Consider the following 14,406-nt stretch of genomic DNA (forward strand, 5'->3'; position numbering starts at 1 on the left):
CTCCCTTTCTGACTGGGATAATAAATACTCCCTTTCTGACTGGGACAATAAATACTCCCTTTCTGACTAGAATAATAAATAAATACTCCCTTTCCTACTGGGACAATAAATACTCCCTTTCTAACTGGGATAATAAATACTCCCTTTCCTACTGGGACAATAAATACTCCCTTTCCTACTGGGACAATAAATACTCCCTTTCTGACTGGGATAATAAATAAATACTCCCTTTCCAACTGGGACAATAAATACTCCCTTTCTGACTGGGACAATAAATACTCCCTTTCTGACTGGGACAATAAATACTCCCTTTCCGACTGGGACAATAAATGCCCCCTTTCTGACTGGGATAATAAATACTCCCTTTCTGACTGGGATAATAAATACTCCCTTTCCTACTGGGACAATAAATACTCCCTTTCTGACTGGGATAATAAATACTCCCTTTCTAACTGGGACAATAAATACTCCCTTTCCTACTGGGACAATAAATACTCCCTTTCTGACTGGGACAATAAATACTCCCTTTCCGACTGGGACAATAAATACTCCCTTTCTGACTGGGACAATAAATACTCCCTTTCCTACTGGGACAATAAATAATCCCTTTCTGACTGGGATAATAAATACTCCCTTTCTAACTGGGACAATAAATACTCCCTTTCCTACTGGGACAATAAATACTCCCTTTCCGACTGGGATAATAAATACTCCCTTTCCTACTGGGACAATAAATACCCCCTTTCCGACTGGGACAATAAATACCCCCTTTCCGACTGGGACAATAAATACTCCCTTTCCAACTGGGACAATAAATACTCCCTTTCCAACTGGGACAATAAATACTCCCTTTCCGACTGGGACAATAAATAAATACTCCCTTTCCGACTGGGATAATAAATAAATACTCCCTTTCCGACTGGGACAATAAATACTCCCTTTCCGACTGGGACAATAAATTCTCCCTTTCCGACTGGGACAATAAATACTCCCTTTCCGACTGGGACAATAAATAAATACTCCCTTTCCGACTGGGACAATAAATAAATACTCCCTTTCCAACTGGGACAATAAATACTCCCTTTCCAACTGGGACAATAAATACTCCCTTTCTGACTGGGACAATAAATAAATACTCCTTTCCGACTGGGATAATAAATAAATACTCCTTTCCGACTGGGACAATAAATACTCCCTTTCCGACTGGGACAATAAATAAATACTCTCTTTCCGACTGGGACAATAAATACTCCCTTTCCGACTGGGACAATAAATACTCCCTTTCCGACTGGGACAATAAATACTCCCTTTCCGACTGGGACAATAAATACTCCCTTTCCGACTGGGACAATAAATACTCCCTTTCCGACTGGGACAATAAATACTCCCTTTCCGACTGGGACAATAAATAAATACTCCCTTTCTTACTGGAATAATAAATACTCCCTTTCTTACTGGAATAATAAATAAATACTCCCTTTCTGACTGGGATAATAAATAAATACTCCCTTTCTGACTGGGATAATAAATAAATACTCCCTTTCTGACTGGGATAATAAATAAATACTCCCTTTCTGACTGGGATAATAAATACTCCCTTTCTTACTGGAATAATAAATACTCCCTTTCTTACTGGAATAATAAATACTCCCTTTCTTACTGGAATAATAAATAAATACTCCCTTTCTTACTGGGACAATAAATAAATAATCCCTTTCTGACTGGAATAATAAATAAATACTCCCTTTCTTACTGGGACAATAAATACTCCCTTTCTGACTGGGATAATAAATAAATACTCCCTTTCTGACTGGAATAATACATAAATACTCCCTTTCCGACTGGGATAATAAATAAATACTCCCTTTCTGACTGGAATAATAAATAAATACTCCCTTTCTTACTGGGACAATAAATACTCCCTTTCTGGCTGGAATAATAAATAAATACTCCCTTTCTGACTGGAATAATAAATAAATACTCCCTTTCCGACTGGGATAATAAATACTCCCTTTCCAACTGGGACAATAAATACTCCCTTTCTGACTGGGATAATAAATAAATACTCCCTTTCTTACTGGGACAATAAATACTCCCTTTCCTACTGGGACAATGAATACTCCCTTTCTGACTGGAATAATAAATACTCCCTTTCTGACTGGGACAATAAATACTCCCTTTCTTACTGGGATAATAAATACTCCCTTTCTGACTGGGATAATAAATACTCCCTTTCTGACTGGGACAATAAATACTCCCCTTTCCTACTGGGACAATAAATACTCCCTTTCTGACTGGGACAATAAATACTCCCTTTCTGACTGGGACAATAAATACTCCCTTTCTGACTGGAATAATAAATACTCCCTTTCTGACTGGGACAATAAATACTCCCTTTCTGACTGGAATAATAAATAAATACTCCCTTTCTGACTGGGACAATAAATACTCCCTTTCCTACTGGGACAATAAATACTCCCTTTCTGACTGGGACAATAAATACTCCCTTTCTGACTGGAATAATAAATACTCCCTTTCTGATTGGGACAATAAATACTCCCTTTCTGACTGAGACAATAAATACTCCCTTTCTGACTGGGATAATAAATACTCCCTTTCTGACTGGGACAATAAATACTCCCTTTCTGACTGGGATAATAAATACTCCCTTTCTGACTGGGACAATAAATACTCCCTTTCTGACTAGAATAATAAATAAATACTCCCTTTCCTACTGGGACAATAAATACTCCCTTTCCTACTGGGACAATAAATACTCCCTTTCCTACTGGGACAATAAATACTCCCTTTCTGACTGGGATAATAAATACTCCCTTTCTTACTGGGACAATAAATACTCCTTTCTGACTGGAATAATAAATAAATACTCCCTTTCTGACTGGGACAATAAATACTCCCTTTCCTACTGGGACAATAAATACTCCCTTTCTGACTGGGACAATAAATACTCCCTTTCCTACTGGGACAATAAATACTCCCTTTCTGACTGGGACAATAAATACTCCCTTTCCGACTGGGACAATAAATACTCCCTTTCTGACTGGGACAATAAATACTCCCTTTCCTACTGGGACAATAAATAATCCCTTTCTGACTGGGATAATAAATACTCCCTTTCTAACTGGGACAATAAATACTCCCTTTCCTACTGGGACAATAAATACTCCCTTTCCGACTGGGATAATAAATACTCCCTTTCCTACTGGGACAATAAATACCCCCTTTCCGACTGGGACAATAAATACCCCCTTTCCGACTGGGACAATAAATACTCCCTTTCCAACTGGGACAATAAATACTCCCTTTCCAACTGGGACAATAAATACTCCCTTTCCGACTGGGACAATAAATAAATACTCCCTTTCCGACTGGGATAATAAATAAATACTCCCTTTCTTACTGGGACAATAAATACTCCCTTTCTGACTGGGATAATAAATAAATACTCCCTTTCTGACTGGAATAATACATAAATACTCCCTTTCCGACTGGGATAATAAATAAATACTCCCTTTCTGACTGGAATAATAAATAAATACTCCCTTTCTTACTGGGACAATAAATACTCCCTTTCTGGCTGGAATAATAAATAAATACTCCCTTTCTGACTGGAATAATAAATAAATACTCCCTTTCCGACTGGGATAATAAATACTCCCTTTCCAACTGGGACAATAAATACTCCCTTTCTGACTGGGATAATAAATAAATACTCCCTTTCTTACTGGGACAATAAATACTCCCTTTCCTACTGGGACAATAAATACTCCCTTTCTGACTGGAATAATAAATACTCCCTTTCTGACTGGGACAATAAATACTCCCTTTCTTACTGGGATAATAAATACTCCCTTTCTGACTGGGATAATAAATACTCCCTTTCTGACTGGGACAATAAATACTCCCTTTCCTACTGGGACAATAAATACTCCCTTTCTGACTGGGACAATAAATACTCCCTTTCTGACTGGGACAATAAATACTCCCTTTCTGACTGGAATAATAAATACTCCCTTTCTGACTGGGACAATAAATACTCCCTTTCTGACTGGAATAATAAATAAATACTCCCTTTCTGACTGGGACAATAAATACTCCCTTTCCTACTGGGACAATAAATACTCCCTTTCTGACTGGGACAATAAATACTCCCTTTCTGACTGGAATAATAAATACTCCCTTTCTGATTGGGACAATAAATACTCCCTTTCTGACTGAGACAATAAATACTCCCTTTCTGACTGGGATAATAAATACTCCCTTTCTGACTGGGACAATAAATACTCCCTTTCTGACTGGGATAATAAATACTCCCTTTCTGACTGGGACAATAAATACTCCCTTTCTGACTAGAATAATAAATAAATACTCCCTTTCCTACTGGGACAATAAATACTCCCTTTCCTACTGGGACAATAAATACTCCCTTTCCTACTGGGACAATAAATACTCCCTTTCTGACTGGGATAATAAATACTCCCTTTCTGACTGGGACAATAAATACTCCCTTTCTGACTGGAATAATAAATAAATACTCCCTTTCTGACTGGGACAATAAATACTCCCTTTCCTACTGGGACAATAAATACTCCCTTTCTGACTGGGACAATAAATACTCCCTTTCCTACTGGGACAATAAATACTCCCTTTCTGACTGGGACAATAAATACTCCCTTTCCGACTGGGACAATAAATACTCCCTTTCTGACTGGGACAATAAATACTCCCTTTCCTACTGGGACAATAAATAATCCCTTTCTGACTGGGATAATAAATACTCCCTTTCTAACTGGGACAATAAATACTCCCTTTCCTACTGGGACAATAAATACTCCCTTTCCGACTGGGATAATAAATACTCCCTTTCCTACTGGGACAATAAATACCCCCTTTCCGACTGGGACAATAAATACCCCCTTTCCGACTGGGACAATAAATACTCCCTTTCCAACTGGGACAATAAATACTCCCTTTCCGACTGGGACAATAAATAAATACTCCCTTTCCGACTGGGATAATAAATAAATACTCCCTTTCCGACTGGGACAATAAATACTCCCTTTCCGACTGGGACAATAAATTCTCCCTTTCCGACTGGGACAATAAATACTCCCTTTCCGACTGGGACAATAAATAAATACTCCCTTTCCGACTGGGACAATAAATAAATACTCCCTTTCCAACTGGGACAATAAATACTCCCTTTCCAACTGGGACAATAAATACTCCCTTTCTGACTGGGACAATAAATAAATACTCCCTTTCCGACTGGGATAATAAATAAATACTCCCTTTCCGACTGGGACAATAAATACTCCCTTTCCGACTGGGACAATAAATAAATACTCCCTTTCCGACTGGGACAATAAATACTCCCTTTCCGACTGGGACAATAAATACTCCCTTTCCGACTGGGACAATAAATACTCCCTTTCCGACTGGGACAATAAATACTCCCTTTCCGACTGGGACAATAAATACTCCCTTTCCGACTGGGACAATAAATACTCCCTTTCCGACTGGGACAATAAATAAATACTCCCTTTCTTACTGGAATAATAAATACTCCCTTTCTTACTGGAATAATAAATAAATACTCCCTTTCTGACTGGGATAATAAATAAATACTCCCTTTCTGACTGGGATAATAAATAAATACTCCCTTTCTGACTGGGATAATAAATAAATACTCCCTTTCTGACTGGGATAATAAATACTCCCTTTCTTACTGGAATAATAAATACTCCCTTTCTTACTGGAATAATAAATACTCCCTTTCTTACTGGAATAATAAATACTCCCTTTCTTACTGGAATAATAAATAAATACTCCCTTTCTTACTGGGACAATAAATAAATAATCCCTTTCTGACTGGAATAATAAATAAATACTCCCTTTCTTACTGGGACAATAAATACTCCCTTTCTGACTGGGATAATAAATAAATACTCCCTTTCTGACTGGAATAATACATAAATACTCCCTTTCCGACTGGGATAATAAATAAATACTCCCTTTCTTACTGGGACAATAAATACTCCCTTTCTGGCTGGAATAATAAATAAATACTCCCTTTCTGACTGGAATAATAAATAAATACTCCCTTTCCGACTGGGATAATAAATACTCCCTTTCCAACTGGGACAATAAATACTCCCTTTCTGACTGGGATAATAAATAAATACTCCCTTTCTTACTGGGACAATAAATACTCCCTTTCCTACTGGGACAATAAATAAATAATCCCTTTCCGACTGGGATAATAAATACTCCCTTTCTGACTGGGACAATAAATACTCCCTTTCCTACTGGGACAATAAATACTCCCTTTCTTACTGGGACAATAAATACTCCCTTTCTTACTGGGACAATAAATACTCCCTTTCCGACTGGGACAATAAATACTCCCTTTCCGACTGGGACAATAAATACTCCCTTTCCGACTGGGACAATAAATACTCCCTTTCCGACTGGGACAATAAATAAATACTCCCTTTCTTACTGGAATAATAAATACTCCCTTTCTTACTGGAATAATAAATAAATACTCCCTTTCTGACTGGGATAATAAATACTCCCTTTCTGACTGGGATAATAAATAAATACTCCCTTTCTTACTGGGACAATAAATAAATAATCCCTTTCTGACTGGAATAATAAATAAATACTCCCTTTCTTACTGGGACAATAAATACTCCCTTTCTGACTGGGATAATAAATAAATACTCCCTTTCTGACTGGAATAATAAATAAATACTCCCTTTCTTACTGGGACAATAAATAAATAATCCCTTTCTGACTGGAATAATAAATAAATACTCCCTTTCTTACTGGGACAATAAATACTCCCTTTCTGACTGGGATAATAAATAAATACTCCCTTTCTGACTGGAATAATACATAAATACTCCCTTTCCGACTGGGATAATAAATAAATACTCCCTTTCTGACTGGAATAATAAATAAATACTCCCTTTCTTACTGGGACAATAAATACTCCCTTTCTGACTGGAATAATAAATAAATACTCCCTTTCTGACTGGAATAATAAATAAATACTCCCTTTCCAACTGGGACAATAAATACTCCCTTTCTGACTGGGATAATAAATAAATACTCCCTTTCTTACTGGGACAATAAATACTCCCTTTCCTACTGGGACAATAAATAAATAATCCCTTTCCGACTGGGATAATAAATACTCCCTTTCTGACTGGGACAATAAATACTCCCTTTCCTACTGGGACAATAAATACTCCCTTTCTTACTGGGACAATAAATACTCCCTTTCTTACTGGGACAATAAATACTCCCTTTCTTACTGGGACAATAAATACTCACGCCTCTCACTCTTTGCTCTAGTGTGTGCCTTTCTGGAGAAAACTCCGCCTCCAGTCTGTTGCTAGGTAACCAATCCTTGTCCTCCACGTCGCAGTCTGCAGCGTCGTTGGATTGTCTGGGACTCATGGACTCCGCCTCCAACCCGTTGCTAGGTAACCCAGCCCCTCCCTCTCCGCTCCACTCTTCATCACAGTCTACAGCATCCTCAGCCTGGAGGGGACTCGAGGGTGCACTGCTAGCATCCTCAGCCTGGAGGGGACTCGAGGGTGCACTGCTAGCATCCTCAGCCTGGAGGGGACTCGAGGGTGCACTGCTAGCATCCTCAGCCTGAAGGGGACTCGAGGGTGCACTGCTAGCATCCTCAGCCTGGAGGGGACTCGAGGGTGCACTGCTAGCATCCTCAGCCTGGAGGGGACTCGAGGGTGCACTGCTAGCATCCTCAGCCTGGAGGGGACTCGAGGGTGCACTGCTAGCATCCTCAGCCTGGAGGGGACTCGAGGGTGCACTGCTAGCATCCTCAGCCTGGAGGGTACTCGAGGGTGCACTGCTAACATCCTCCAGTATCCTCCGGATGTCCTCTTTCAGTTGGAGTAGCCAAGACGTTCCCTGCTCCTTCAATTGAATTGAATCCGTATTGTCCCACATTTCCTCCATGATTTTACGCCTCATCGAGCGGTGATCCATGCCTTTAACTTCGGATCCACCATGTCCATGATGTTCACACAGGTAACGTAAATTGTCCTCAGTCAAATTCCATAAGCTCTTTTCAATTTCATCCATCAACACTCCCTCCTCTCGATTCATTTTGTCCCCGCAGAGTTTGAATGTTTCTTGGTAAAAGGAGCAATAACAACTGGTTATTGAATGGGAGCTGCAACAAGTGTGAGGTGTTTCTCTCCTGTGTCAAATCAAATGTTATTTTTTCACATGCGCCAAATACAGCATGTGTAAACCTTACAGTGAAATGCTTACTTACAAGCCCTTGACACTAATTCTTCTAAAAACTGCATTGTTGGTTAATTAAGTAAAAAATAGAGAACTCATATCTGGAGTTGTCATAACACCAGATCTTCTTCCTGTCACCAGAGCAGTGGAATCTCCTTGTGAGGTCACCTGTGGAATCTCCTTGTGAGGTCACCTGTGGAAGCTCCTTGTGAGGTCCCCTGTGGAAGCTCCTTGTGAGGTCCCCTGTGGAAGCTCCTTGTGAGGTCCCCTGTGGAAGCTCCTTGTGAGCTTCTTGTGAGGTCCCCTGTGGAGGCCCCCTGTGGAAGCTCCTTGTGAGGTCCCCTGTGGAAGCTCCTTGTGAGGTCCCCTGTGGAAGCTCCTTGTGAGGTCCCCTGTGGAAGCTCCTTGTGAGGTCCCCTGTGGAAGCTCCTTGTGAGGTCACCTGTGGAAACTCCTTGTGAGGTCACCTGTGGAAACTCCTTGTGAGGTCACCTGTGGAAACTCCTTGTGAGGTCACCTGTGGAAACTCCTTGTGAGGTCACCTGTGGAAACTCCTTGTGAGGGCCCCTGTGGAAACTCCTTGTGAGGGCCCCTGTGGAAACTCCTTGTGAGGGCCCCTGTGGAAACTCCTTGTGAGGGCCCCTGTGGAAACTCCTTGTGAGGGCCCCTGTGGAAACTCCTTTTGAGGTCACCTTTGGAAACAGGAGAACATGGTGAGAGAAAAGAAACAACAGTTTTGACCATCTATGTAGATGTATAGCGGCATTCTGTTTTGCCGAGTCTGACAAATGAAAACATTTTCTACATTAGATTGTCAATCTTACATTTTTTTACTTAAAGCACTGATCAGCAGTTAAAACAATAACAAAGCGTATCCCGACCCTGTTTTGATAAAAAGCGGAGGGATGGGGCAGGAGAAATCTAACCACTCTCAAATTCCTTGACAGAGCTAGATGCAAGGACTGACCATCCATGAAATCTAAATTACAGTTTTAACTATATTTTGAGACTATACAGTGTTTGTTTACATTTATTTTGTTTACAAACAAATCACCTGACCTCAACCCAATTGAGATGGTTTGGGATGAGTGGGACCGCAGAGTGAAGGAAAAGCAGCCAACTTGTGCTCAGCATATGGGGCAACTTCTTTTAGACTTTTGGAAAAGCATTACTCATGAAGCTGGTTGAGAGAATGTTAAGTGGCTACTTTGAAGAATCTCAAATATAAAATATATTTTGATTGGATTAACGATTTATGGTTACTACATGATTCCATGTGTTATTTCATAGTTTTGATGTCTTCACTATTATTCTACAATGTAGAAAATAGCAAAATAAAGAAAAACCCTGGAATGAGTAGGTGTGTCCAAACTTTTGACTGGTACTGTATGTTGTGAATTGCACATCAGTTTAAAGGAAAGTGGGGGGCGTGCCGAAAGTTGTGGGCGTGTAGAAAGGAAAGTAGTGGGTGTGTAGAAAGGAAAGTAGTGGGCGTGTAGAAAGGAAAGTAGTGGGCGTGTACAAAGGAAAGTAGTGGGTGTGTAGAAAGGGGTGGGTGTGTAGAAAGGAAAGTAGTGGGCGTGTAGAAAGGAAAGTAGTGGGCGTGTAGAAAGGAAAGTAGTGGGCGTGTAGAAAGGAAAGTAGTGGGCGTGTAGAAAGGAAAGTAGTGGGCGTGTAGAAAGGAAAGTAGTGGGCGTGTAGAAAGGAAAGTAGTGGGCGTGTAGAAAGCGCTCCGCGCTATAAAAACGGAAGGGGGAACAAGCTATCCTGTGGTGAGGACAGCCAAGCTCGGGCCTCGTCAAGAGGATGAAAAGGGATGATTCTGGCCCAGCGGGAGTGAGATTTGTGGAGAAAAATGGATCCTTGCATTTTTTTTGAGGGGGGGGGGGGTAGATCCATATGTGCCGTCAGGTTGGGTGGAGAAGAGGTTGGGGACTGTTGAGGTGCTGAGAGTAACTAGGATAAGTGATGATTTACTGTGTTTCTTCAGTCCAGGGGGAGCGGGCGCTACAGATCACCCCATTAGGGACATGCGATTTGCTTTGCTCTATGGAGCAGGGTATCTTTAAAAGGAGTGATACATGGTCTGGCATTAAGTGTTGAGGAGGATCAGTTGAAGTTTCCCAGTGTTTATAACACCCGCCGTTTGGTGCAACGCAGACCCGGTGGAGAGCGTGGGGAAACAGAGTGTTGAGTGGTAGTGTTCTGTTCTCTCAGACCATTGGTCTGGAGTAGAGTTAGAAGAGGGTTAATTCGTGGATTGGGGTGTTTATTTTTTATAGATGGCAGGGCAATTTTCCTTTTCCCTAATTTTGTATTACCATATCAATTAACGTACGTAGGCCGAATGGCCTCACACACACCAGTACAGTAGGTGGCGCTGTGCGCCCCTAAAAGTTGGATGCGATTCGCCAACCAAATCCTAAAGAAGAAGAAGAAGCAGCTAACGTTAGCTAACATGGCTAATAGACAGAAAATACAACAGTAACTCGTTGATGATTTCATATAGCTACAATCGATATGCCTGTAACTACGAGTCAGAAAACGATCATTTTATTCGAATATCGACTCAGTTTGACTACAGCTTAAACATTGTTTACAACAGCAATTAGCTAGCTAGCTACTAAGCTAAAGAAAAAAACAGCTAGTCTGAAGAGAAGCTAGCTATCCAGCTAAATTAGCGGTTATGTAAACCTAACAACTTGCTAATTGCATATTTTTGGACGACCCCCTTCTGGCCGTTAGTAGATACCTTAATGATTTACTCACCGGTTGGATTGTAAACATAATCCTTGTTTAGTTTTCAGTGGTCTTCTAGCTACCTGTTCAAACGCAAGCGGCCTGTTCACGTTCCAGATGAGAACAAAACAAAGGGGCGGGGCGAGCAGGAAGGACCTGAGAGCAGAGAGTCTCGAGAACAGTAATACAACTACGCTGATTGGGGACATAGATACACTATATTGCGTCATAGCTACATTCGAAGACCAATTACTCAGTACACGAACAAATGAGTACATGTATTATCCCACGTGCCTATGTCAAATCAAATGTATGTATATAGCCCTTCTTACATCAGTTGATATCTCAAAGTGCTGTACAGAAACCCAGCCTAAAATCCCAAACAGCAAGCAATTCTACACAGCACAGAGAGAAAGAGTGTTCAGTGAGTTTACTGGTGATTTTCACTAGTTGTATTGTTTATGATTGAGTAATTTACCAAATGGGGTGATGAAAGCAAACGTCAAAGTAGTTTTATGAAATGATCTATACATAAATCAATTGGGTGTATTTACTCGGGATTTGTCCAAACGAAACGAGTTTTCATTGCATATCATTTTATATTGCAAAACTGTTTGCTATGACCTGCAACTAATGAATACATCCCCTTTTCTATCCACTTCAAACCGCTTTAGTTTCCACGGGATTAAGTCGGCGTTTCCCAAACCAAGGGTTGCCACGTTTTGTTTTTTTGCCCTAACACTACACAGCGGATTCAAATGGTCAAATCTTGATGATTAGTTGATTATTTGAATCAGCTGTGAAGTACAAAACGGACCGAGTTTGGTTGGGAAACACTGGATTAAGAAAGATAGATACAAGACCGAAAAATGAGCTCAACTTCATGACTCAGCATCCAAACCAGTCTCACCACTGGGGCCAAGCAGGAACAAACATGACTTATTATTTGGAAAAACACGTTTAATTTGTAAACATAAAAAAAAAAAAATAGCAAAATGAAACATTAGATGAACAACTGTGTGAGACATGTCAACATCTGTAACTTCCCCCTCCAATCAACGGATGGAATGGAGAATCAACTTTATTCGCATGTACAGAAATTTGACTCGGTGATATGGTGCTGACACAATAAACAGAATCTAGGCTACAGACAGACAACAAACAGAATATACGGACAAGATATACACAATTCACATACAGTATGTACACTATGGACAGTGTAAGCTAAAAACTACACTACGAACAGTAAGATAAACTGCAGAGTACACTATGAACACTATAATCTACATTATGAATTGTGCATGTATTGATGTGGAACTAAAAGATGACTCCTGGAAGTCCTAGGGAAAGGGGGAATACATAGACAGTTGTACAACTAAATACCTTCAACTTGAAATGCATTTAACAACTCCTCTGAATCAGAGAGGTGCGGGAAGGCTGCCTTAAATCGACGTCTTCGGGGAACATAACGTGGGTCTGTTAAAAATAGCATTCATCAGTTATTAAGCAATGACACATTACAAGAAGCGGATAGAGATACACTCATTCAGAAGAATTGGAGCCTAGACCTTTAAATAAATATATAAACACACGTGGCTAGTTGCTTCTTCAGACTTCTTCTAAACTGCCATGTAATTAATGGATATTATTATTATTAACAATAATACAAACTCATTTATTGCGATAACATAATGTTGCCAGTAGCTAGCTAATGGAGGAAGCATTTAGTGTTCAGTAACTCTGGCTGATCGTTTTCGCTCCAATGCAGCGTGTAAACTGCGTCTTATTCAAGGCAATATCCGTCACAACAGACAGTAAAGCCTTCACACATATATATATATATATTGGGAATATTCTTTCAAATCGCCACAGAGTTGATATATTCCAGACGTTCAGAAATATGAGGCTACAGCACCATGTCGATCACATTGGTCGAGGGTTCAGAAGACGGGGAGTAAAGCATAGATTAAAGAGAGAAACTTGAATGTGTAAAATAACACAAAACATGATTTGTATCCGTAGTTTTGAGAAAAGATGTTTCTAAAGGAGAGGGACGGAGGCGGGGGAGAACACTTTATATTCGTAACCTCGGCCTATAAATTGACTGGAGACCGCATCCAAAATGGAAAACTGTTTTCAACGTAACCTACTCACGTTCGCAAAACGCTGACTTGTGGACGGTCTATATAAAACATTTAGCAGACGCTCTTATCCAGAGCGACTTACAGGAGCCATTAGAGTTAAGTGCCTTGCTCAAGGGCAGATTTTTCACCTATTCGTCTCAGGGATTCGAACCAGTGACCTTTCGGTTAACCGCTCTTAACTGCTAGGTTACCTGTCGCACTGTATATCTCCGGGTTGCATCCTTTTCACGGGGGCCAACTCACATGTAAATACTCCCTTTCCAACTGGGACAATAAATACTCCCTTTCTGACTGGGACAATAAATACTCCCTTTCCGACTGGGATAATAAATACTCCCTTTCCAACTGGGACAATAAATACTCCCTTTCTGACTGGGACAATAAATACTCCCTTTCTGACTGGGATAATAAATACTCCCTTTCTTACTGGGACAATAAATACTCCCTTTCTGACTGGGATAATAAATACTCCCTTTCCTACTGGGACAATAAATACTCCCTTTCTGACTGGGACAATAAATAAATACTCCCTTTCCGACTGGAATAATAAATAAACACTCCCTTTCTGACTGGGACAATAAATACTCCCTTTCTGACAGGGATAATAAATAAATACTCCCTTTCCTACTGGGACAATAAATACTCCCTTTCTGACTGGGACAATAAATACTCCCTTTCTGACAGGGATAATAAATAAATACTCCCTTTCCTACTGGGACAATAAATACTCCCTTTCTGACTGGGACAATAAATACTCCCTTTCTGACTGGAATAATAAATAAATACTCCTTTTCCTACTGGGACAATAAATACTCCCTTTCTGACTGGGACAATAAATACTCCCTTTCTTACTGGGACAATAAATACTCCCTTTCTGACTGGGATAATAAATAAATACTCCCTTTCCGATTGGAATAATAAATAAATACTCCCTTTCTGACTGGGATAATAAATACTCCCTTTCCGACTGGGATAATAAATACTCCCTTTCCGACTGGGATAATAAATACTCCCTTTCCAACTGGGACAATAAATACTCCCTTTCTGACTGGGACAATAAATACTCCCTTTCCGACTGGGATAATAAATACTCCCTTTCCAACTGGGACAATAAATACTCCCTTTCTGACTGGGATAATAAATACTCCCTTTCCTACTGGGACAATAAATACTCCCTTTCTGACTGGGACAATAAATAAATACTACCTTTCCGACT

The 14,406-nt window shown here is 40.2% G+C and overlaps 1 protein-coding gene across 4 annotated transcripts in view; it reads right to left on the reverse strand.

Moving 5' to 3' along the window:
* Window positions 1-11,197, reverse strand: part of LOC135534027 (zinc finger protein 585A-like) — a 37,037-nt gene extending 25,840 nt beyond the window's left edge. The window contains exons 1-3 of one of the 4 annotated variants that reach the window (XM_064961191.1): window positions 11,077-11,197; window positions 10,629-10,729; window positions 7,363-8,849 (exon numbers count right to left, since the gene is read on the reverse strand). In XM_064961191.1, coding sequence (XP_064817263.1) covers window positions 7,363-8,166 — 804 coding nt within the window. In that variant the 5' untranslated portion in view covers window positions 8,167-8,849; window positions 10,629-10,729; window positions 11,077-11,197. Of the gene's footprint in view, window positions 1-7,362; window positions 8,850-10,628 lie in introns of all 4 variants that reach the window. The other 3 variants (XM_064961195.1, XM_064961179.1, XM_064961186.1) reach the window with 3 other exon arrangements.
* Between the last annotated feature and the right edge of the window lie 3,209 nt (window positions 11,198-14,406).

This window comes from Oncorhynchus masou, chromosome 5 (genome assembly GCF_036934945.1).
Source record: "Oncorhynchus masou masou isolate Uvic2021 chromosome 5, UVic_Omas_1.1, whole genome shotgun sequence".
Classification (NCBI taxonomy): domain Eukaryota; kingdom Metazoa; phylum Chordata; class Actinopteri; order Salmoniformes; family Salmonidae; genus Oncorhynchus; species Oncorhynchus masou.